The sequence below is a fragment of the Pangasianodon hypophthalmus genome, chromosome 8, assembly GCF_027358585.1.
Source record: "Pangasianodon hypophthalmus isolate fPanHyp1 chromosome 8, fPanHyp1.pri, whole genome shotgun sequence".
Lineage (NCBI taxonomy): Eukaryota > Metazoa > Chordata > Actinopteri > Siluriformes > Pangasiidae > Pangasianodon > Pangasianodon hypophthalmus.
In genome coordinates, this window is record NC_069717.1 from 13,592,162 (window position 1) to 13,617,787 (window position 25,626).

A 25,626-nucleotide genomic window follows, 5' to 3' on the forward strand; every position below is an offset into this window, starting at 1 on the left:
TCCAGTGCTGAGAGTGAGGGAGGGTGAAACATGTTTGCCCACCGTTACTGCTTGTGGTCCGTCTGTGAGGAAGCTGGAGACTTCTTATACTGATGCACGACACTGAGGTGTTTAAAACGCATTACATACTTATATCATGACCAAGCACATTGGAGTGACGACTAAACTATAAGGTAAGCTGAAGATTTCTTCAGTTCTTCGTGTAGTAGCAATTTTTCCCCTTGTGTTTTCTTTTAATTTCATGTTTGCGTTAGGCTTCGAGTTTTTTAAATAAATAAATAACTCAATAAATAATAAAAATTAATAGAAATGTAAAAATATTAAAAAAGGGGAGGCGGGGAGAGGAAGACGCACTTCCGTCCGTTTTCTCTGAAAGTTCCTCAGCGTATCCGCCTTCACACAGCTGAAGAAAAACCTTATTTCAAAAAAAAAATAAAAATAAATAAAACGTTAATATTTTAAGTCTTTCTCTAGCTTTTTTTTTTCTCAAGTGGGATGTCTGCTTATATCCACAATGCAGAGGTAAGTCCCTTTCCTAGCTCTGTAAGCCAGTTACAAGAAGAGCGGTTTATAATGTCGCGTAGACGAAATGGCGCTTGTTTGGGTCGAGCTAGCTAGTGATGTAGCAAGTCGCACCGCTAGCTCTGTTTAGCTAAATTTACTCGATACCACGTCCTTTCAAATGTGACAGCGACTTTATAAAAAGATGCCGGTTATAACCCAGCTGAGGTTAACAAAAATAACGACAGTTTATTTTTCACTGACTGGAAATTAGCAAAGGAAGTGACAAGTCGCTAGCTGGCGCCCACAGTCAACTTCGAGTGAACTACTCATGCTGCTAGCTGGCTAATTTACTGTTCACATGTCTGTATCTGCTATTTATTTATCTATTTTTTAATAGATATCCGCGACAGTACGTTGTGAAGGATGCGTTTTGTTTTAGCTCTTTAATTAGCTAATTTTAGCGTTGCTATTTCAGACCCGGATTTCCTTATGTATTGCTAGTGTGACTGAGTCAGTGTTTGTTTAGGGGTCAAAGACATAATGTGCATTTTTGCATTCTATATATATATATCCTATTATTTAGCAAATATGTGACGTATCACATGTAATTTACAATGCGAATATATTTTCAGTATATTAGTAACACACATTTTAGGCATTTTGTCTGTGAAAGTGGCAGGTGGTGCCACTGTTCGACCACAATGCATTGCAGAGAGAAATTCCATTATAGGATCACTAACTGCATTTAATATAACTGTATTTTCAAAAGCAGCCTTTGTGTTTGCTAATAACCTTATTTTGCTTTTTGTGCACAGTGGAACAGGAGTTTACTACCAGGCAATGCCTGCAGTGGGACCTGATGGGAAAAATGTGATGAAGTTGATTCCAGTTAAGAAAGTGAACGGCCACTTTGTTCACACACAGGTTCTTCCTTCGAGAAATGTCTGTGTGCCTGCTCACACATCTCCTGTGCCTTTACCCCAGAACAGAATCCCAACACTTCAGCCAACAGCAGATGGACGTTTCATCTTAAAAACCCCGCTAGAAGTGAACACAGTATTCAATTCAGTGAAAAGTCAGCACAGAGGATCTAATGCCTTATTACAATCCTCTGCCAACCAAGTACATGTCCCACTGATCACCCATAACATGGCACAGAACACATTGCAATCACCCGTTCAGCCTAATAACAAGGCTGTCATCGTTACCAACAGTACACAGCTGCCAAACACTGTGAAACCATCAGCACTTCCAAGTGGACATTACCTTCAGATCCCGTCTAATGCCACAGTTAGAACCCTCCCTGCCTCTGCCCTCCCGTCATCTATCAAAAACAGTATATGTCACTCCACAAATGACTCTAATGCTGTGAAGGGGTTACCAATGGTTCTGTACGTGTCTCCGGTCAGCTCTCTGAAATTAGACCAACAAGCATCGTGTCTCAAAAACCCCAGTGAGCTTCCTCAGACTTTGAGTCACACATCTACTGCGAGCGTTGTGAAAAGCCCGGAGGAATCCTCTAGGAACAGCCAAGGGGGCACCACTCCAATGAAGTGGGTGGTTGAAGAGAGGGCAGGAAGCAGTGCTCCATATCTCATACCCGTCACCTCGCCCAACATGTCCTCAGACATCTTAAAAGCAGTCAAGCAAATGGAATCATCAAGGTTTCCAACCCAAGTCGCAAAAGAACCTGTGTCTACTGACATCAGCAAAGAAACGATTACTCCAGGAAATGACAATGCCCTTGTGATGTGCAACGGTAAAGTGTACTTTGTGGCTAAGAGAAATTCTGAAGTCACCAAGGATATGATTACTAATGCAGAAAGCAAGCTGCACCCCAGAAAATCTCCACAGTCCCCTACTACTTCATTAGGTACAATTACTTCAAACGTGAGTCAAAAGCAAAACCCAAAAAGCCCGGCAGACAGTAAAAAGCCCAGTGATATCATTGATTTGTGTGATGATGATGAAGAGAGCTCAACTTGCACATCATCTGGGAGGATAATTACACCAAGTGATACAGTAAGTGAGCATGACGAAGACTCTAATGTGATATTTGTGTCATACATTCCACCAAAGTCATCAGAGACCGAGACCAGCAAGGAAGTCACAGAGACGACATCTCTGACTAGTTGTGTGAAAGATACAGACAACACAAAATTAGACACAGAAAGCATGGAGACAGAGGGTGAACTGAACAGTACCTGTAGCACTGAAGTGGATGCGAGTAAATGTGAAGCTGTGCATGAGAACGGACCTGCTCTTGAAAAAAACGAAGCACCGTCAGAAAAACTTGAAGTAGTTTGTGGTCAACAAACTGATGTTACTGAAAAGGTACAGCAACCTATCCTGTCCTCATAAGCTAAAAGCACTAATCATAATAGTTACCTATTGAAATATATTTCTTTTAGGAATAAGTACTTATAACCAAAAGAAAAATATTTGTACAATATTTGTGGAATATCTTTGACTACAGTGATTGGACAGACCATTGTACAATCTGATCTCATTTATTAAATGTGCTTGCAGTATCAGCATTCGAATAGTCATTGTTTTGTTTTGGTTTTTTTTTTCATGCTTTATGAATGTATTTAATATAAACTTTGCAATCCAAACATGTAGAGGTATAATGGCTTTGTATTTTGTCTTCATTCTGCAGTCTTAATTGCATTAAATTACAATCTTTGTAATTTAAAAGCAGACACCAGGTGAAAGTTAATGCGTGTGTATGCTGTGCTGTTCTTACTTGTTTCTTTCTTTCTTTTTTTTCTTTCTTTTTTTTTTTTAAACAGTCTTTTGAGGAAATGGTTCCAGACCAAATACATCAGCCTAAGAGTGATTCTGAACTCAGACGGACTTTTGGGATTACATCAGATTTGAGTGTTTCCTTACAAAAGATAGACGTATCTAAGGAGTCACAGGCATGGGAAAGTCACCTACAGAACGAGAAAAGGTTAATTAACAAACGCACACTAGACGGCATCCGCAAACTGATTCGCGATTCAAAGATTGAGACAAAAATCAAGCAACTGATTCAGACACAGGTGAGATTTAACCGTATGCTTAAGATTTAATCAGATAAAGCTGTATCAGTCTTGTTCACAGTCAAAAAAATGATTTATTATATTTGAAGGTGTTTTATGCTTGTTGCGTACATTTCTCAAAGTGCTGCTGTATCAGTAATGTCTCAAAAGAAGCTTGCAGATAGGCTTTCACCACGTGTTAGTTGTAACACACACTCACTGGCCACTTCAATAGGAATACTTGTACACCTGCTCATTCATGCAGTTATCCAATTTACCAATCATGTTGCAGCAGCACAATGCATAAAATCACGCAGATACAGGCCAAGCGCTTCACGTAATGTTCACATCAAACATCTGTTCATTTGGCAGATGTTTTTATTCAAAGTGGTATACAGTTGAGAGAGGCTATAATGATTTGTTTTTCATGGCCTCCCTAAGAATGTTTGTGTGTGTGTGTGCATGCACCGATCAGCCATAACATTAAAACCACTGATGGGTGAAGTTAATAACTTTGATTATCTCATTACAATGGCACGTCTCAAGGCAAGTGAACAGTCAGTTCTTGAAGTTGATGTGTTGGAATCAGGACAAATGGGCTTTGACAAGGAGCAAATTGTGATGGCTAGATGACTGGGTCAGAGCATCTCCAAAACAGCAGGTCTTGTGGGGTGTTCCTGGTGTGCAGTGGTTAGTACCTACCAGAAGTAGTCCAAGGAAGGACAATAGGTGAACCAGCGATGGGGTCATGGGCACCCAGGGCTCACTGATGCAAGTGGGGAGCGAAGGCTCGTTTTACATCATGTGGATGGCCGGGTGCGTGTCTGTTGCTTACCTGGGGAAGAGATGGCACCAGGATGCACTATGGGAAGAAGACAAGCTGGCAGAGGCAGTGTGATGCTCTGGGTAATGTTCTGCTGGGAAATGTTGGGTCTTGGCATTCCAGTGGATGTTACTTCGACATGTACCACTTACCTAAACATTGTTGCAGACCGAGTACACCCCTTCATGGCAACGGTATTCCTTAATGGCAGTGGTCTACTTCAGAAGGATAATGCGCCCTGCCACACTGCAGAAATTGTTCAGGAATGGTTTGAGGAACATGACAATGAGTTCAAGGTGTTGACTTGGCCTCCAAATTCCTCTGATCTCAATCCAATCAAGCATCTGTGGGATGTGCTGGACCAACAAGACTGATCCATGGGGTCCCCACCATGCAACTTACAGGACTTAAAGGATCTGCTGCTAACAGCTTGGTGCCAGATACCACAGCACACCTTCAGAGGTCTTGTCCATGCCTCGATGGGGCAGAGCTGTTTTGGCAGCACAAGGGGGATCTACACAATATTAGGCAGGTGGTTTTAATGTTATGGCTGATCGGTGTATGTGTATATATAAGTAATGTAAGTAAGTGCAATAAGAACAGTTTTGTTTATTGTCCATTTGTTGTGTTGTGTCTGTCTGCAGGTGCCCAAACCTGTGAAAACTGGCAAAAGAAAACGGTTGCTGAGGAATGGAGAAGAAAATGGCTCGGATACCTTTTCATTAAGTGACGCACATTCTTCACGTCTATCTAACGGTTTAGTAGAATGTGACTATGAGATTGAGAGTGCGTCAGCTGAACAGAGTACAGACAGTCAGGTCTTTCACACCTGTCAAGGTGCAGAGGAAGAAACCCCATCCACCAGTGGTGCTTGTAAAGTATCAGACATAACCACTGATCTCCTCTGTTCCTCCTCCATGTTCGAGCCTGTACAAACTCATACTGCCAAGGATCAAAGTGACAGTCCAGATTGTTGTTCAGGGTTACGGAAAACCCTGCCTCGTTCGAGCAAGGGGTGTGGGAAAATGTGCACGGCATGTCCTTGTGGAACTAAGGTAGGAGGAGTGGCTGGAAATTCAGCATCTAAACCACGAGAGAACCCAAATCCCTGTTCCAGCGTTAATTCATCTAAAGGTGTTTCAGGTGAATCAAACAGAGAATCTGCAGTTGACAGATTGGCAGATTCGGTTTCAAGCTCAACAAACAACAACAGTGCATCAGGAAAGTCAGGAGACGAAATGACACATGGCAGCCAATCGCATGTTAGTAAGGAAGTTAAAGGTACTTTGCCCACTGCTACCTTTTCGACAAGTCAACCAGCAATGGCAGGAACATGGAGTTGCAGTTCAAGGAGCACACAAGACAAGACTCGTGATAAATCTGCAAGCAGCCAGTCAGAAACAGGCACTCAGAAACCAAACAAACTGAACGAGGTGAAGACAATTTCGTCCTCAGTTCAGCAGTTATCCTATACGAGTTATAAAATACCTAGCGAACTGTACTCCTCTGTACTGCTGGACCCTGAGGAGATAAAACGACAGGAGAGAATCAAACGCCTTAAAGACCTCCTGCAGGAGAAGGAGGCTGCACTTGAGAAGCTGAGGAAGAGCATGTGAGAGCCACGCGAATCTGAATTTACTTTCGGCAGCAAGATGTCAGTGGAGAAGTTGTCAGTATATGTAAAGCACAAGTCAGTGAAAGGCAGCATCTGGTTATGCATACTTAAGTTTTTTGTGATGTACTTCAGCATCAGTTTGTTTTTTGAATGTGTTTATATATGTTGATATATTTACCATTCTCTGTAAGTTTTCTAAACTTAAATGTGTCATGTTCATGAGTTTTGTTACAGGAGAGAATGTATGATGGGCTAGTACATGGCTGAATGTGGCTTCATTTTGCATTTCTAAATTATTTAATGTTTCAGAAGACCCGTACATCTTTGTAACTTAGACACTTTATATACACGTTTCTGAAGGCTGGTATATACATCCTCACTATATTCCATTTTGCATGAAATAAATATTGCATCCATGTCATTTTTGCTTGATAGCAGCATAGCTGATTTCAAAATGAACTTCATACAGTGTAGTAAGGCACATTAACTTCATTCAGTTTGTTTTCCAAAGTTTCTGAGTTGAGGATGTTTTGGGATTGTTCTACAGCTTCATTACACCTTCTTTAATATGTCAATTAAAATTCCTGTGTTTTGTATTTCTGTGTGAGGTTTTATAGCCGAGTCTGAGCTGTTTTTGTCAGTAGATATTTCTTAGTTCTTACATGGAGTCCTTAAATTAAAAAGTAAAGTAGGCATATTTTAGAAATATAAACTGAATAGAACAATCAGCTGAGTAAACAGAAGCAGGTACGGAGAAATGGCCGCATTGTACACCATTAAAGGATGCCAGGATGTTCTTTTAGCAAGGTAAATCACATTTAGGTTTTTTAAGTGTGTAGTGCAATTTGAGCAATTGAAAATTACAATTGAAGTAGCAGCTTGCATCACAATTGGGTGAACACTAGCATGTGGGAGATTTTTGACATCTGTGGTGAAAACTCTACATGAGTTACAGTAACAGGTTTCCAACCCTGGTCCAACCCCCCTGTCCTGCACATTTAGTGTTTTTCCCTGCTCTAATACACCCAGTTCGACTCAGGAAAGCCTGTTAATTAGCTGATTAATTATATCAGGTGTAAAATTCATGCTAACGAACAACTCAGAAATCACAGGTTTATTAATGCACTCATTCTAACACATCATTGTTTCTATAGTAACAACTAATTCATAGCTTAATAACAAACAGATTAAAAAATATTTTGCTATTTAACAAAGAAAATGTATAATCATTGATATGATGAAGGTTTCTGTAATTAGACATTTATCTAATATTTTTGGAAGGAGTCTCCAATATCAGTGCTTTGTAACACTGTGGTAAAGCTGGTTTTTTTATGTTTTCTGCCATGGAAAAGTTTTCAGGACAGAGGACTTTATGTTTAGCTGTTTATCAGTAACATGACAAGCTGCATGTTTGAATTCTTGAATCTAATTGGTTAGAATGTGTGTATTTCTGTTATAACCGCATGGCTTGGAAGGTTTTTTCTGGCTGTAACATGAAAGACAGATCCATATTAATTTTCAGGGCAGAAGAGTTTACAGTTCCAGTTTCTTTTGTCTCATTAACTTCGAGAGAGAATCCAGGAGAAGCTGGTGAGAGAGAAACTGTTTATAACAAGTGATAAATGGAACTAACTTGTTTTGCATATGTTGCATAACATTAAAAGTAAGCAGTTAAAAAGTACAATATGTCGAATTAAAATTGTAATTGTTGGCTGTCTGTGGTATAAGTGGAATAATATGCTTCAGACTGTGCTGTTATACGAAAATAATCCACTTCAGGGTGGATTATTTTTGTATAACAGCATGGTGTGTTGTGTTATTCCTTATATTTGTACTATAAACAGGTACAAAATATGACGATTTTTTTTAAATAGATTTTTTATCATTAACAAACTGCTATAGTATAAGAGGCAAAAAATATTTGCTGTTAGAGGAAAATATAACAGCACACCTTTTGTGTTTTATTCCTTACTTAAATATAGCTAGCTATCATTACATCAAATATCCCAATAACAGGTCATTTTGGTAGTACTATTGAGTACTTTTATACTCAACACTGTATAAATTAATTAAAATTTAAGGTATTAAATATTACTTTCAAGGGCTGGCATTCTTTCAAAATTGCAACTTAAGTTAAAATTTTAAATGTTCAAAAGATTTTGTATCAATTAGTGTAGACTGTATACAGTCACAGACAGCACACATTAGGAGTAGTGCCACAATCTATATTTATTTATATTTAGTTATTGCAGCAAATAAATGGTGTAAAAAATGCAATCCTATTATGGCAAAAAGATACATATATATATATATATATATATATATATATATATATATATATATATATATATATATAGCTTTTTGCCATAATGAATGTAGTATGAAGAAATGTAGTAAAACTACAGGGTGTTCCAAAATTTTTCATACTTCGTATGAATTATATATATTTTTTCAGCCTTTAAGAAAGACTTTGACAAAAGAAAAATGTATTGAAATCATATTGAAATCATTCTCAGGGCTGGATTGGGAAGCTGTCGCAAGGTTGCTATGGACTTTAACAGGAAACATGGCAAGCACATCACACACAACACCGCTGCCAAACTTATTAACAAATTCAAAAAGCATGGAAGTGTTGTGGACCAACCACCATCGATGAACATCCACTGATGAAGGCACAACTGACGTTGTGCTGGCATACATAGTCCCCTACGTATGGAAACATTTGGGACACCCTGTAGAATAAACATTGGTAGTGCTTTTCCAAGATGGAGAGTTTTATTATTGGTGAAGTGAATGAAGTTGGAATTAGTGATGAATAAAGTACATACATTTTTATCACTTAGAGAACCGGGAAAGGTAATGCTTTGGATGAACTGACTTCATAGAAATGTATGCAATGCTATATTAACTGCCTCAAGCTCTTTTGCAGCTAATAATGATATCTAGCTAACACCGTTAGTGATGGGCAGCTGAAAAACTCATGGGAGATTATCACAAAGAAAAAAAGGATACCAAAGACACTCTTGACCATTCTCACAGCAGAATTTCAGTTTGGCTATCAAGCAGAATGGTCTTGTGGATAAAACCACAGCTCAGGGTAAAATCCTAACACTACTGGCCACCTTGTACGCAGGAGACACAGGAGTTTGAGGTCTGATTTGGCAATAATAATGCTGTACCAAAAAGATTACTTGGGTAAAATCATTAGATGATGAGCCTGGATAACTGAAATACAGTGGTCTATCATAAATCACCAAGTGCAATAATAATAATTATATTTAATAATAATTATATATTATAATAATGCGAACTTGATATTTATTTGTTAGGTAACATTATCTTCCCTAACGCTAATGCTCTACAACAAATGTTAGGCAGTTTTTTACGTTCTACATCTAAAAATGAAGTAAAGAACAGCCCAACACATTGATTGAAAGTGACATAATGAATATCCTTATATTTTGAATGTCTCTCAGTCTCTGCTGCATGGATATGAATATAGACTCTCAGGCCTACATGGATACCCAAACATTGATTTGTCGTCACACGCTGAACTCGGGATTGAGGAGATTTCTCCCTGCTTTGAGCAGGAATCCCGAGCTGAGGGAGCTTTTTCTTTGCTTTCTCCTAGTTGGAGTTATGAATTTCAGTGGGTTTAAAACTCTTCTCAAAATATTCTTTTTCAGGAATGCTTTTATTTGATTAGTTTTTTATTGTATTGTGATTTATTTCTTGTTGAATTTATAGTATATTGTCTTATATTGTTGTGTTTTCCTTTATGTAAGCTTTCACGGAAAGCGCCTTGAGAAAGCAACTTTTAAAGGCGCTATATAAAATAAATGTATTATTATTATTATTATTATTATTATTATTATTATTATTATTATTATTGCTGGGGATGGTCCCCTATGGATACACTAAAAATCGCACTTGCCACTTACCAGTTTATGTCCAAGACTCACCCGTTCTTCAGTGGTTAACTTCACTTGGATACTGCAGACAGGTACCTAAAACATCTGCTGTACTCGTATTACACCCTGAAGCTTATACAGAACATCGTGTCAACACACTCAGTACTGTTTATCTATATAGCATACAATAGTTGAGTAATGACTTATAATCCCACTATCTATCACCGAGATGAGGATGGAGTCCCTTTTGAGCCTGCTTCCTTTCAAGGTTTCTTCCTCATATCGTCTCAGGGAGTTTTTCCTTGTCACTGTTCCCTTTGGCATGCTCATTAGGGATCTTAATCTTCTGTAAAGCAGCTTTGTGACCATGTCTATTGTTGAAAGTGCTCTATAAATAAAACTGAATTGAATTGAACTCCGCTAGCTATTGCAGATACAGGGGCTGTGGCTTTGTGTCTGTGGACGGGAATAGATAGGTTTGAGAAGTAATGCTGCATTCAACACAATTCAGAAGAGGAAGTGGGAACTGGGAATTATGTAATTTTCCACCTTTGTGCATTCAAGCTACAATACGTGAGGAACAACCTGAACACCTTCAAGTTCACCTTTTAGCATAAATCTACCCTGCTGAAAAAAAAAACGATAGAAACCATCACAGAAATTCTAATGGTTTCCACTACAAATACCATTCCAAATCATCAGCTAACCATTAAAACCATTACCATTATTGATCCTTAATGGTATCCAATAGACATAACATGCCACTAATAGAAGGCAACAAAATACCAGTAGAGACCCAAAGGGACCATTAGAGTTTCCATTAAAACCAATACAATTCCCATTATAACCATTACAAATTCTGAGGGCTTCTATTGTTTTTTTTTTCAGCATGGTATCAAGGTAACTGTAATGAGTGATGTATATTTTCCTCCTCAAAACAGCAAAAGGTATAGTCAGTGTCAGAGAATTAACAAGCAAATACATGTATGTACAGCATAACTCAGTTAAAAGTAAACAAGTGCTACTTTGTTTACAGCTGTGAGCGGCCATGTTGATTTGACGTCATGCGCTGAACTCGCTGAACTGAGCTGAGGGAGCTTTTTCTTTGCTTTCTCCTAGTTGGAGTTACGAATTTCAGTCTAACTCAGTATAAGAAAACCTTTTCATCGTTGTTGTAATTCACCTACTCAACCACTAGAGCTGCAATCTTCACTCATCTTGACGAAAACGCCTTTAACTTGCCGAAAGTGGGGTTCTGTCTTGCTTTGTTGTTATATTTTTAGCTGCGGTATCTGCAGTTGACCGACAGAGGGCGCACTCTGCATTAATATCACTGGCTGCTCCACATTCCTCCTGAAAGCGCTCTCTAATTACACTCATTACAGTCAGGATGCCTCATTTCCAGCCAGCATGAACAGCAAGGGGACAAGAACAGAGCAACTTTATGGCTGTTATATTACCAGTAATTATTTATCACAGTGATATAACGGAGAAAAGAAGGAAAGGTCAAACAAATAAAGTCACACAGAGTAAAATGCGGATTAACTAAGGAAATCCTCTCTCTCTCTCCCTCTCTCATACACACACACACCCACTCATACACACACTCTCTCTCTCTCTCTCTCTCTCTCTCTCTCTCCCCCCGCATGCCCATTGTGAGTGTTTGGGTTTGTCCAAATGCGGAAGTTGCCGCCCAGAAAATGCACTGATAGCGAGAAGATGCTGCTCGCGATGACAGCCGCAGGCTCGCGCTTCTGCTCTGAGGGCTAACCCGCTGTGAGGCTTCCTCAGCCCCGCTCCCGCTCCCTGATGGCCTCGCTGCCGGAGCGCCGGGCGTTCGCGCTCAAAATCAACAGGTAGGCTGGTTCTCTGGCTTTTCCCATGACTAACACGTTTGCTAGAAGTAAATCAGTGCAAGTGTGCTTGTGCTATCTTCTTGGAGACTAAAGATTATAATCACATTTCCAGTAGTGCAGAGTGTGTTCTCTAGGCATGTCGCTCCAGGCTGCACAGCGACCAGCACTTCTCTCTCTCTCTCTCTCTCTCTCTCTCTGTGCTCTGGACTCTGAGTCGTGAACAACAACTTCTTCTTCTTCTCAGCTTCACTTCTGGAGTTTATTGTTCAGGAGTTCAGGTGTAGATTCCACAGCAGGCAGCTACACGTCCTGAATGTGACGACTAATGAGAAAAACGGGCTACAGGCAAACTCTTTCAAAACACAATTTCAACATCTTTTGGAAAAAAAAAAAAAAAATCTGGTCGGTAAGAGGTCACGAGTTGTGCGCATGCGCATAAGGTGCCCTTATCAGTTATTTGTCCAGATGTTAGATCAGTTTTTTTTTTTAAAAATGACTTTTTGTTTGTGAATAAGCAAAAAGTTGAAAGTTTCAACAAGAAAGAGAGAGAGAGAGAAATAGAAGGAGAGAGAGAGAGAAATAGAAGGAGAGAGAGAGAACAGGCGTTTATTTGAAGAATTATCCTCTTTTATTCGCACACATCCCATTGTAAACAATGAGATCTTGCCCATTCTATCATTTCCACTATACTGATGTCTTCCTGATGATGTGATGATCTTTTCCTGAGGTGTTGATCCTTTCCTGTGCGGATCTTTTCCCTCTTCTTCGGTTAAATAAAAGTCAACAGTTAAAGTCCGGTTAAGCTGGAAGTTATTATTGTTCCGTCTTTTTACATAGCAGGTGGTGAGGAAGTGCATGAGCCCATTGTGCTTAGAGGAGGAGGAGGAGGAGGAGGAGGAGGGGGGGTATATACTACTGATATATACTAAGCATAAATTCTGTTGTGAAAGATCTCTGTGGAGTTTATAGGTAGGGAATAAGCTATAGCTTCGTTCTTATAGCTCATTTCTCATGTCAGGTGTTGTGTGGGAAAGATTTTAGCAGCATTTGGAGTCAGACTTACATTTACCATTGACACTGATGGGTTCTTCTTATACTTTAACGACTTAAGTTATGATGATCCTATAAAGCTCTCCTGCTTCAGTGGACAGAACACACTACGTTACTTTGTGGTTATACCACTTCAAGAGGTTTGGAATTTTTCAAGGACTATAAATATCTATCAACACACACACAGTTTCATGATTACTCAGGATGGTGAACCTATGTGTCTATAATAGTGCCCATATGAAGGCAGTGCTTTTTATAATCCCGCCTCTTTGTGAGACCGGAATAGAGCATTCAGAAAAGCACTGTGGGGTCGCAATGCTGCCAAGGGGTTATTCTTACTAATTTCATACTCACTGTTTCACTTCCTCTTTGGTATTACTCAAAAGGAAATGAAGCTTGCTCACTAATGCACAAGGAAGTAGGCAGAAAAGTAGAGAGGTAGACATCCAGCTTGGTTTTCACCCTCACATTGGTCATTCTTATGAGTACGATTATTGGAAGCTCTACATAAGCAATCAGTCGGTTATGTTTCATTACTTATCGAGGTTTGGGAAACTAGTGGTAGTTCACTTGAGGATGAAGCAAAAGTTGTATGCATTCTGAGGAAGACGGTGTTTCAAAATAGAGGTGTGGGCATTACTAGTGAATAGACTAGTCCTACAAAGACATCCCTAATGTAGGTCCACTTAACGCAGAGCAGTCTGGCTGCCTCATCTCACCAGAGAGCATCTTGCTATTGCTGCACCTGCTTGCATTTGCTAAAAATGTAAGCAAGTCAGCATTAAACATGATTGCTGGAGAGTTTGCTGGCAGTTTCTGCCTGACTTTTCTCTCTGTCCTTTGCTGTGGGCCAGTGTTTATTTGCATGGGTGATGTCACTGACTTACACCCCCTTCATGCTTGGGAATTTACAATCTGCACGGTGCTGCTGTGGTTGTGGCTTAACCACATGAGATGCTGGCTGATTTTTTCCCCTGCATTTTCCCTCCCATTCAGTGTGTGTTCATGTGAAGAAAGCCATTGGGACAGAGGGTGTAGTGCAAAGTGAACATGTAATAGAAAGAGCACTTTTGCATACTGGGATTCCTCCCAAAAACAGGAAGCCTATTTGAAAGGGAAATACACTGCCACATGATGCTATTAGTTCCCTCCTTTCAGTCACGTTATGCTGACGTTTCACGGAAATCCAAAGCAAAGGAAGTTGTGATGCTTGGGATCTTTCTTAATAGCTCTGTGTTACATGCTGATCTGCTGTCCGGGCTCAGTTCGAGCAACCAACTGCAGCCTGTCCTCCACAGCTCCAGGATCTAGTCAGTGTGTAGGAAGCTTTAGAACGAGTGCCAGTTAGAAAACAGAATGGAAATTCTGTTTACGCATAGACTTGCTCTTTTTTGTCATTCTTGCAGTGTTTCTGTCATATGGTTTAACAGTCATTTGGAGTGTGTCCTGTAATCCACTCATTCATGAATTCATGAATATTCATACATTTCTCTGGTGCAGTGAATCATTCATATCTTAGTGCAGTGGTAGTTCATTAACTGAAGATTTTTGGGTAAGGGTTCTTAGTTTCCTGCATGAATCCTGTACTAATCTTAGCACATATACTTATCTTAACTATAGACCTATAGCGTTCTTATTATGTAATTATTATTAAACAAATATAATCTTTCTACTCATTTTAAGCTTGAAGTGACGATGTTCTATTGGCAGACTATTTAGCAAATTATTTCTAGAAAGAAGTTTAATGGCTTAATTAGAAAGATTTATATATAGTTAAGATATGTATACTTGCTAAGATAAATTTCTTTTTGCGGTGCACGGTTCTAAATTGAAGTAATTTACAAAGCCCTTATCCTAAAAAATCTTAATCACTGAAATACCAGTGCTCTTACTTAAGGCAAAATTCAAATTATACACTAAGATTGTCAGTTAATTTTGTTTCTTTTTAGAAATAAATACTTATAATTAGCTAAATAGAGCACCATTTCATTATTATTTCCTTTCACAGAATAAAATAAAAAGAAACAACCATGCCACGGATAACGTCTCAGAGATCTACAACTATATCTATCTATTTATATATATATTATTTCTTTTATTTTATTCTGTGAAATAAAATAAGTAAGATTAATACATAATAATCTTACTGTTGTAAGTGTACTGATCTGAAAGCTGTGAGCTGAATCCTCTGGTTGTGTATGTATTAAAGCCACTATTGCACTATTAACCATGGCTATAAACTCTTAGACATTTAGCTTGGATTATTTTCTGCCTCACTTGCAAATTGCTTTGAACAAAGTTTCTTCTGAATGAGTAACTGTACACGGAAAAGTGAAATACTCCAAAAGAAAGCTGAAAGCAGTCATGCATAATATAGCATTGCTGCTTCTCTTCCCCTGCAGAGAAAGGAGAAATGACCCCTTTCCTGTCTATAGATAATGAACCCAAAGCAGACATTTACCCTTTCTGTAGGTGTGTGTCAGTTTACTGTAGCAAGAAAAAGTATTAGAAGTGTTGTGCTGAGAGGCGTTACTTGCGTCACGTTTGGGTGTCAGCGTGCTGACAACAGGCTGCTCGAGGCAGCACACAAAAATAAAGTGGGTTATAGTTCCATAATTCTACGAGGAGAACATGCTCGGTGACTTTTTTCATGTCAAAGAAGAGCAAGATTACGGTCTGAGCAAGATTACAAACCCTTAGAAGGGAGCAGGAAGCAAGTTTTGTACTATGTGGAGTATTTGTACTATGTCAATAGTGCTTTTTGTACATTCTAATTTTTTTTTTTTTTTTTTTTTTTTTTACCTAATACTTATGATATTTCCTTATGACTACATTTCAAAACAATAATCTTTACTTTCTACTGACTACATTTTCAAACTTATCACTACATTTCTCTATAGTCATATATTTATAAAGTTATAAGATGGCTTTTTAACGTTGGATCGCTTTAAGGAGTTTCAGTGAGAATTTCTAACAAATCTAAATTTTAACAGATGTGACAGCAAGAATGAGATGTAACACTCGTCACTGTAATCTATCTGTTGCTTCCTCAGTGAAACAGGCACTCATTTACCATTAGTAACTAAAATAGATGTCTGATTTGAGACAAACATACTTATATATTTAATTTCATACTTTAAGTAAATTTAAGAGTTTACACTCTCTTCTAGAATGAAGAATTTAAAGCTGTAGATTTTGTAGAGTATTTATTTACACTGTTAATTACATTATAGTTAATTACCTTTGCATTTAAGTTAGTTCTCTTAAAGTATTTTATTCTTTATGAAACACATAATTGAGGCATAGGGTGTCCAAATAATATATGAAAGTCATTATCCATGTATAGGAATGTATTGTTATTTTTCTAAGTATATTATTATAGAGAACAAGGTGAATATGTCAGTAAATAGTACATACGAAAGTAAATAAATGCACAAGTAAGTATGTAAGAAAGTAAATATGCAAGTAGAAAGTGTGTAAGTTAGGAAGCAAGTAAGTAACTACATTAAGTAAGGAGGCAGGTAAATCCGTAAGTACATAAATAAATAGCTACATAATTAGGTAAGTACATAAGTAAGTAAATATATAAACAAGGAAGTAAGTAAGTACATAAATAAGCTAGTATGTAAGTATGTAAGTAAATACATAAGTAAGTAAATAAATAAGTAATTATGTAAGTATGTAAGTACTTACACTATATGGCCAAAGGTTTGTGGACACCCGCCCAATTACACTCATATGTGTTTACTGATCATCCCATTCCTTTGCTGTTATAATACCCTCCGCTCTTCTGGGAAGGCTTTCCACTCGAGATTTTGGAGTGCAGCTGTAGGGATTTGCTCATTCAGCCACAAGAGCATTAGTGAGGTCGGGCACTGATGTCTGGTGAGAAGACCTGGTGCACTGTCAGCGTTCCAGTTCAGCCCAAAGATGTTCAGTGGGGTTGAGGTCAGAGCTCTGTGCAGGCCAGCTGACACCATCTTTGGCAAACCATGTCTTTATAAACCTCGCTTTGTGCACAGGGGCATTGTCACGCTGGAACATGACAATGGGCCCCGTATTCCAGTGAAGGGAAATCTTATTGCTACAGCATACAAAGACGTTCTTCTAACTTTGTGGCAAGAGTTTTGGATAAGGTCCACATATGGGTGTGATGGTCAGGTGTCCGTAAACATTTAGCCATACTGTATAAGTACATAAGTAGAAGTGTAACTACATAAGAAGTGAAGAAAAAAACTATAAAATGTTGTAACTGTTTCATGCCAAAAATAAACCTGGTTAGGAGAGTTTAGTCGCTGCAGACTGATGGTGTGAAGCCCCAGGCTGAGTTGAACTATAAAAGTAGGTCAAGCCCAAGTACTGATCATATGAAGAATGGGCTACATTTTAGTAACTGTAGATAGGACAGAACATAACAGTGGCAAGAAAATCTTTTAGAATATCTAATTCCACTGAGCAGTTTTTTTTTTTTTTTTTTTTTAGAGTTAAGTAAAACAGCTAGCCGGTCAGCTGACTAAAATGGGCAGAATGTGTGTTGGTGATCACAGGCATACACAAAGTCACATTTCTTGAGCCCAATGTTTACACATTCACACATGATCATATATCTTCTGCGTTTGGAAATTAACCCACGTTCATGATCAGACGTAATACACAGGCAATAGTGTCAGTGATTTTGGAATAATCTGTGAAAAATTACATTGAATTGCATGCTGAGTGGTTGTGACTTTCAAAACCTACAGATGAGGAACTTGTCACTGGTTAGGGAGTAGTCTTCATAGGGAGTAGGGCATGATCATATGAGTATGACTAGCACATGGGAGGAAGTCCTGCTGAGTGCTTTTAGGTTACTTTATATCATTTGAATCATAATTATATAATACCATCATACTTTCTGTGAAGTATCACCTAATTTGTTTTCAGTAATAACCTTTTACCTTATGTTGTAAAGATGTTTTACCAACATGGTAGGTGGCAAGCTTACTTCATATGCATACCTTTATTCAAGACCTTTATTTCAAATTCATCATTATTGGAACTCCAGTGATAATTGTGAATGAAATCACACATTTACATCAAAATACATATAAATCTTATGAAGCAGAGGTTACGTTTCCAAGAAAAGGCCCTAACTGCATATTGTGCCCAGGGAGAAATTGTAGAAAAAGCCTAAATAACCTACAGTGTTTGGAGAGACATAGATCACCACGTCAGTTAAGTGGTCAGTTATTGGTCCAGTTCCTGGTCACTTAATGTTAATTTCTGATTTGTCAGACCTGTGTGTTGGCCATGTAACTTCACTTTTGGTTTGTATTGATCAGTATTTACCTCAAAACAATTTAAAACAAGAGCTAGCACTGTGCCCCATGACCTCCTCATTTATAAATAAATGGAATGAGACAAAATCAAAAATATTTTGCCCCTACCAACACTTGGCCCAACTTTTCATGTCTTGGTTCCTCACTGATGCAAATAGACCATTTTGGCTAGTCATGTTTTAACGCGGATGACTGAAAGATGTTTTGGTGAGATGAACGCCTTGATTACTTGTTGATGGCTAAATCTGGCTTCAGAAAAGATTAGAAAAGATTATATCATCATATAAAAAAACGGGATTGTGTATTGTTGATGTTTCCAGGTTGTTTGACTGCTGTCTATTACGATTGTTAAGATTAGTTATTCTGTAACCTCATGTATCCACAACCACTAACTATGTAGATATTCAGGCTAGAGGCTCACTGTCTCTGCCTAGAAGCTGTATTTGGGACTGAAATGTGAATTAGGAAGAGGATTAGTCCTAGGAAGGGGATTAGTTCTGCAATCCTGTTAGAGGAAGTTGCATTCAGTTGCTTACGTTTATTACTTCTTTCTAATGACTGAATGGATTTTTTTTTAACAGCATGCATTTTTCATATTTCGGAAGCTATTTTGGTTGGCAAAATAAAGCATATTATATGCATTTTTAAAACTTTGTTATGGCATTCCTTAAATAATGGAATATAAAGTTGAATTTAATACATTAGATTCATGATTTCCTTATTGTTTCATTTATATATATAATATATTTATATATATATATATATATATATACACTATATAATATTTTATGCAACAGTGTGGGATGTGTGTGATTATAGGGTGTGTGAGACGAGTGTACAAATTACCATTCAAATACATTGACCTTTACACTGTACTTGCTACCAGTGCTCACTGAAGTGAAATGTTCGCTTAAGACTGTCAGCCAACCAGGAGAGAAGGACAACAACCTACCAGTATTTGCTTTGGTTCCCTCCTGTAAGACTTTGCCCTCTGTTAAAGAGAATTCAGAAGGCTTTTCAGGAATGTCTGTGTGTGATCATAAACATGAATCCGGGTTGGCAATGCTAAGCAGAATGGTCTTGTTCCAGACATTTAATGCAGTGTAACATAACGTAAATGCTGCTGTGATTTCATATATATTTATTGTTGCCATAAAAACTCCAGCTTTATTAGTGAGATATCTCCTAGCACTTTACAAACGTGTAGCCATTTTTTTCCAGTTGCCTCAATAAATCTACCATGACGGTGCAGAATGGTGGAGTGTTTAGACTCCCATGTGCCCGAGCACTGCACACAGCATATTAAATGGAACAGCAAGAGTATTGTGCAGAAAGTGATTAGAGGCTCTGCAATTCTCAACACAACACCATGCAAGCAAATGGCTGTAATTTATGGAAATGGGGAACCCTTTTTACGGAGTGAGCCGTTTTTCCTGGTCACTGTGCACAGTGCTACTCTCTGTGGGAGAGCCAAGAGCGAAACAGGCAGCTTTGTTAAGAACATTTGCACGGATGCTTTGGGAATATGAATTAGGCTTAGGTGTGGAAAAAGCCCAATTCAGCCTGCTTTACTAGTGATGAATCTAAATCTCAGTCACTGGACAGCACCACAACAGTATTGTGTTCAAAAAGTATTGTTTTCTGGGTAAGTCTGAACATTCACTGACTTTCATTCACAACAATGTCCTGTGTGACTCATGCTAGTTTTATGGTTGTTTAATTTTTTTTATTGAATCGGACATGTCAAATCAGATGATTAGAATCTGGGTCATTATCTGTCTGGTCCACACACACACACACACACGCACACACAAACACACACTGCACAGGCATGTACTCACAGTGCTCACTTACAGCCAGGCTCAATAACCTTCCCAAATGTCCTAGAAATGTTTTATCACACTGCCCAGCAATTTTATGCATGATTTCAGAAAGTTTGTTTTGTTGTTCAGAATATTTATTGTGTTGTATATAAGTCTGTTGTATATAAATCTCTTCTGTTCTGAATTCAATTGTTTCTGTAGATCTATTATAATTATTATGTGTGTATATATTTATATATACACTCAGTTGCCAGTTTATTAAGAACATATATCTTATGCCTTCATTCATTGCTCATTTTATCAGATAAACTTACCACCATATAGATCACTTGAATGAGACTTGCTATATATTATTGCTATAGCTCACCTGTTACTATACAGAATTTGTCTACCCCATTCATGAATAGACTTTACAGTGACACGTGACACGTTTGTGGTGCAGTAGTGTTGTTGGGGTTTTTACATAATGTGTATTTTGGTCCACATTGTAGGTGTGTATTGGTAGGGTATGGGTCATTTTCATATACAGTACTCTGTTTGTATTATTGTCCCATAGCCCTTCAGAGGATGCTGTTGGCTGCACAGAAGTGTCATTGAGGTCTTTAAAAATGCGAATGCACAATGTTACACCAGATGCACTCTTCCCAGTGCCATATAAACTCACTGATGCACCGGGAACAGTCCAGCACCGAATTAATATCTGGCCAGAGTGGTACTATTGTAGTCCCTTCCATTATGGATAGATTAAAGTGGGCCAATAAACAGTCCATACTAACAGATGGGTTAGTTCCAGTAGTTCCAGTTTAGAACCCTTTATGATAGGAAAGCACTCTGTTATAGGGTTTTGCTATATAGAACTTTTTTCCTCCTTATTTTTCTCCCCGATTTGGTCACTTGCCAGTTCCCACCCACCAGCCAGCTCTCTCTCCTCTGTTATACGACAGCTACCAACCAGGGAGAGTGAATGTTAACACTCATCTTCTGCTTCTTTACGGAACGTAAAGCTCTTCACGCTGCTTCACAGGGCAGTGTAACACACTCAGAGGAAAGCCCTGTATCTGCCCTCTTCCGCACACACAAGCTTACAGACGCTCACGATTGGCTAGTGTTGCTGTGATTGACAGGGGAGAGAGTATTGCCATCCCTCCCACCCAGACGGCACACACTCCCAGACGGCTGTGGTGTCATCGGGAGATTGTGAGTTCACTCACCCTAGCGTTAGGATGTACTTGAGATAATGCACATATCAAGGCAGAATACAATTCGGGCGTAAAGCTCTAATGATGCAGGACTTGAGTTTCATTGGCCATAAACAAGCGCAAGTGCTGAAAGAGCCACAACTTTACACAAGAAGTTAAAGAAGTGCTATAATTCTTCATTTGTTCAATCTCTGTCACTGCTTTATCTCAATGAGGGTCACAGTGGATCTGGAGCCAGTCCTGGGAAGACGGGGTGTGAGGCAGGAACACACCCTGGATGGGGCGTTATTGCATCACAAGGCACCTCACCATGGACACACCCATTCACATATAGGGGCAACTTGGAATAGGCAGTCCACCTACTGGCATGTTTTTGGGAGGTGGAAGGAAGCCGCAGAACTTGGAGGAAACCCATGCAGACACAGGGAGAACGTGCAGACATACAGTAAAACTCAGGATCAACCCATGGACCTTGGAGCTGGGAGGCAGCGATGCTGCTGTGCCACATGCTGTCCTGCTATAATAATAATAATAATAATAATAATAATAATAATAATAATAATAAAGCATGAGTAACAAAAGTGAGCAGTTATCTAACTAGACATACACAGACATTCAGAAGGAGATAGCTGATTCCGCATCAATGTTCAATTGCTCCTGGAAGATCTGAGTCTTGAGTTGTTTCTTGAAGGTTGTGAGGGAATCGGGAAGGTAAATGAATCTAGTCAATTAAATCTGCTGTTGTGGAACCACGTGTGAGTCTGATTTTATTCTCGATTCAGTTTTATTAGTTTAGTGCTTCTAACAATATAAATAGTTTGAATGTAAATTTAGATCTATAATGAGTAAGCCAGTGTCAACAGTGGCATGGAAAACCTCCAAAGGCTGACATGAGGAAGAAACCTTGACAGGAACCAGACTCAAAAGGGAACCCATTCTCTTCTCCACCGGATGGTGGGATTATGTACATTACAGTACACAGTTGTGAAGAGAAAAGGCAAAAAAGGCAAACAGTACAAAGTGTTGAAAGGATGTTAAGTATGAACTTATTATGAATAGAAATCCTGGGATAAGCCCAAGGCAGTCTTTCTGATTACAGCAGAAGTTAGCAGTTAGTTTATTAACTAGCAATTTATGCTCAAATCACCCAGTACAGACACTGTCCCTGAACAACTTCACTAAACTGTGTCATCTCTTTCTTCTCTGCAATTCTCTCCTCGGTCTTCCTCCCTCCGTGCTGCGTGTCCCAGGCACTCATCTGCTGAAATCCGCAGGCACTTCAGTGGGCTCAGCTATGGCACTGCTCAGAGCGGCCTGCACTACCGCCACAGCTCCAGCGCCTCTGGGTCCATGTGTTTCAACGTTGTGAGTGATTTCTCTTTTATATGTTTCCATCATTGTGCATTTTGTGTGTTTGGATTTATGGCACAGGGTTACTGTGTGTCTCTGAAGACTATGTGACTAACACATGTGACACAGTAAGTAGTTATTTATATTGTATGTGTGTGCGTGTGTGGAAGGAAGGAGGTAGATGTAAAAAAAGGTAAAAACGTGCGTGTGTGTGTATCTGGGTGGCTGGGTGTATGTCAGTGTAAGTGTGCGTGTGTGTGTGTGTGTGTGTGTGTGTGTGTGTGTGCGCGTGTGGTTAATCTCTAACCTGCTTCTGATCCTCCTCTGCTGAAAATGGGTCAGGTCTACCAGATTGTTCCATCCTCCATTTACCGCACAGCTTACACACACACACACACACACACACACACAAAATCATTCATACGATTGGATTTAGGATGCTGGAAGCGTTTTTAAACTTAATCCGTGTCCGTCACACAGGCATGCAGAGAAGTGTCAGTGAGAGGTCATATAACAGTGCCGTAATGATGAAAGTATACCGTTATTAATGATTAACAACCCCAGCTCTGGTGCACTTTATATAATCGTTACATAATAAGTCCATGTGAATACTGCTAGTCCTCTTTCACAAGTTTGGCAGATGTTTATATGTTTTTGTGAATGAGTAAAGAGCTTGAGTTTTGCAGGCTAATATTTTTATTTTATTGTTCTGTAATGACTAACAGTATTTAGACCTCCAACAGTTGTCTTATTGCAGTTGTTTGAGCTAATTGGGATTAACAGTTGGATTGCATAATCACAAATATTTGCATATAAACAGATGGTGTCAGTAAAGGCAACAGCTGTTCTCAAGTTGTGTTCTGGTAATCAATTTGCTGCCTGGTCAGAAGCTTTAATCTCTTTTTAATCTCTATAATAAACAATTATATATTAGGCACGCTCACTAAACCATGTTGTAGGTCACAAGATTTAGTACAAACTAATACATTATTAATTTACAAAATTATTCCTATAGTATACAGTTTATTGTTGAGTAACCTATGTTATGTATTTCCGAGACAGGTTTTATATATTTCAGTTATTATTTGGCAGCGTATGTCCATTATTACACTACTCTTATGCTTGTATTATAAATGTGACATAAAGTCACCAGAAAAGGCAGTTATTGTAAATGTGTGCATGGCCATAAATTGTTAAAATCCTAACGACACCTGCTGGAAACGTCTGTCCCTGTCTAGATAATGTGCTTCTGCATTTTCACCAGAACTGGTAAGGAAGTGGTGATGACATCACATCCTCTTATCAGATGTCTAACTGTATGGTGTGTCGCTTACCAGCTTATAGAGGAAGACTTGTGGAGAAACAAGCAACCAAGGTTTTTATTTCCGGCATCGCCATTTTGTTGCTCGCCCTATTGCTGGCTGTGAAGACGCCGGGTGAGACTTTCTATTTTTGAGTTTCCAGAGATGCACCTGTTGCATCAGCTGTAAAGTCTTGTAACGTAGAATAAGTAGTAACTAAACTCTTTCTAATCAGTCATGCAGGGTATGTGAACACTTTCATGTAAGTCGTTAAAGAACAGGAAGTTGTGATACCAGGCTAGCTGTGTCTGTTAGGTTAGATGAGTTGAGGGCCCATCGCTGCATGCTAATGCTGGCTTTAATGACAGTGCATGGTAGGACTTTTTGCTTAGGCATCCTTTCTTCACAGAATTGCATGGGCTGTCCAAATGCTTGTTCAACACTTGTTTTGAGAGTCATGCTTATATAAACTAGTTACTGTAGTCCTCAAGACTGCTAATACATGGTGATCAGACTTTAGTCAAAATTAGGGCTGGGTGCTGTGACAAAAAATATCATATCACGATTCTCGAAGGCATTTCTTTGATACATGATGTCCATCACGATATATGGGTTTGCTCATAAACTGTCAGCAATACAGTAATTAAACAAGAAAATTAAATAATTCAAAAGTTATATGATACAAAAATAATTTAAAAAATCTATCATTTTATTTAAGAATTGTTAAAAAAAATAACAGAGTAAAGGAGAAAAAAGTTAAATGTCTGTAAAAAATTTTAATATTTTACAATGTTAAAGATTAAGTACAACTTTTTAACGTCAATTCAGCTGCCTCCATTCAGTTTGTAAATAGATTTATAAATTGGCAGGGTAAATTTGGTACCTCCCATGCTGATAAGCATGATAAATTATTGTAAATATTATAATGCTGGATATTTCTTTATTCTTTTACAAGTATTGTGAGATAAAATTGCTTATTAGGCAACAGTTATTTCTAACTAGCAACAAAATTCAGGTGAATGATGAGGATTATAGTCTGCATATTGTAAAGTCAAGAACAGGTACAACTGCTTGGACTGCTTTTTCTGGTTTGCCAATAAATAGAGAGAGAGAGAGAGAGAGAGAGAGAGATTGACTTGAGTAACTTAACATTTACAGAAATTGTAGAAAAGGACATATTACTAGATCTTACACTTTTCAAAATGGACTAGTAAACGGATATATAGACAGAAAGGTGACAACTTAGAGTAAAAACCAGAATAAAATATCTTAGTAAGCTGTTTGGGCCTCCGAAAGCTGCCAGAACTGCTTCAGTGCACCTTGGCATAGATTCTACACATCTCTGGACCTGTACCTGAGAGATGAACATCAATCTTCCAAAAGATATTCCCTCAGGTGGTGTTGATGATGGTGGTAAAGAGAGCTGTCTAACACTGCAGCCCAAAATCTCTCACAGCTGTTCAAGTTGTGGTGACTGAGAAGGCCAGAGCATATGATTTACATAATTTCCATACTCATGAAACGATTCAGTGATCACTCGTGCACTGTCTTTCTGGAAGAGAGCACGCCCTTCAGGATAGAAATGTTTCATTATAGCTGATCACAAGCTGATCACTCAGAATAACTTTGTATTATTTAGCAGCGACTCTTCCCTTTAAGGGGACAAACCATGGCAGCAAAATGTCATCACAGCATGACAAAGCCACTGGTTTTTCCTTTGTCATGTCTATAGTTCATTTATACTCTTCCATAATTTAGTACTTGTGTTACCCTTTCTGCTGTCTAAATGGACAGAAACTGGAGTGGAGCAGTTGGCAGGAGCTTTTGCATGGCCTCAGGCATGACCAAGATTA

The 25,626-nt window shown here is 38.7% G+C and overlaps 2 protein-coding genes across 3 annotated transcripts in view; both read left to right on the forward strand.

Moving 5' to 3' along the window:
• The first annotated feature begins 334 nt into the window (after positions 1 to 334).
• lrif1 (ligand dependent nuclear receptor interacting factor 1) lies at positions 335 to 6,561 on the forward strand. The gene is made up of 4 exons (XM_026925618.3): positions 335 to 522; positions 1,320 to 2,838; positions 3,297 to 3,548; positions 4,995 to 6,561. The coding sequence occupies exons 1-4, from the start codon at positions 515 to 517 to the stop codon at positions 5,964 to 5,966; spliced, it is 2,751 nt and encodes a 916-aa protein (XP_026781419.3). The 5' UTR covers positions 335 to 514; the 3' UTR covers positions 5,967 to 6,561.
• Positions 6,562 to 11,300: 4,739 nt separating this feature from the next.
• Positions 11,301 to 25,626, forward strand: part of dock8 (dedicator of cytokinesis 8) — a 58,574-nt gene continuing 44,248 nt past the window's right edge. Inside the window, exons 1-2 of one of the 2 annotated variants that reach the window (XM_026913277.3) lie at positions 11,301 to 11,732; positions 22,373 to 22,487. In XM_026913277.3, coding sequence (XP_026769078.2) covers positions 11,686 to 11,732; positions 22,373 to 22,487 — 162 coding nt within the window. In that variant the 5' untranslated portion in view covers positions 11,301 to 11,685. Of the gene's footprint in view, positions 11,733 to 22,372; positions 22,488 to 23,359; positions 23,909 to 25,626 lie in introns of those variants that run through there. The other variant, XM_026913286.3, reaches the window with a different exon arrangement.

Coding starts and splice junctions, on each gene's coding strand:
- lrif1 (XM_026925618.3), top strand. Junction 2,839..3,296: donor AAACTGATGTTACTGAAAAG/GTACAGCAACCT, acceptor TTTTTTAAACAG/TCTTTTGAGGAAATGGTTCC. Junction 3,549..4,994: donor AGCAACTGATTCAGACACAG/GTGAGATTTAAC, acceptor GTCTGTCTGCAG/GTGCCCAAACCTGTGAAAAC.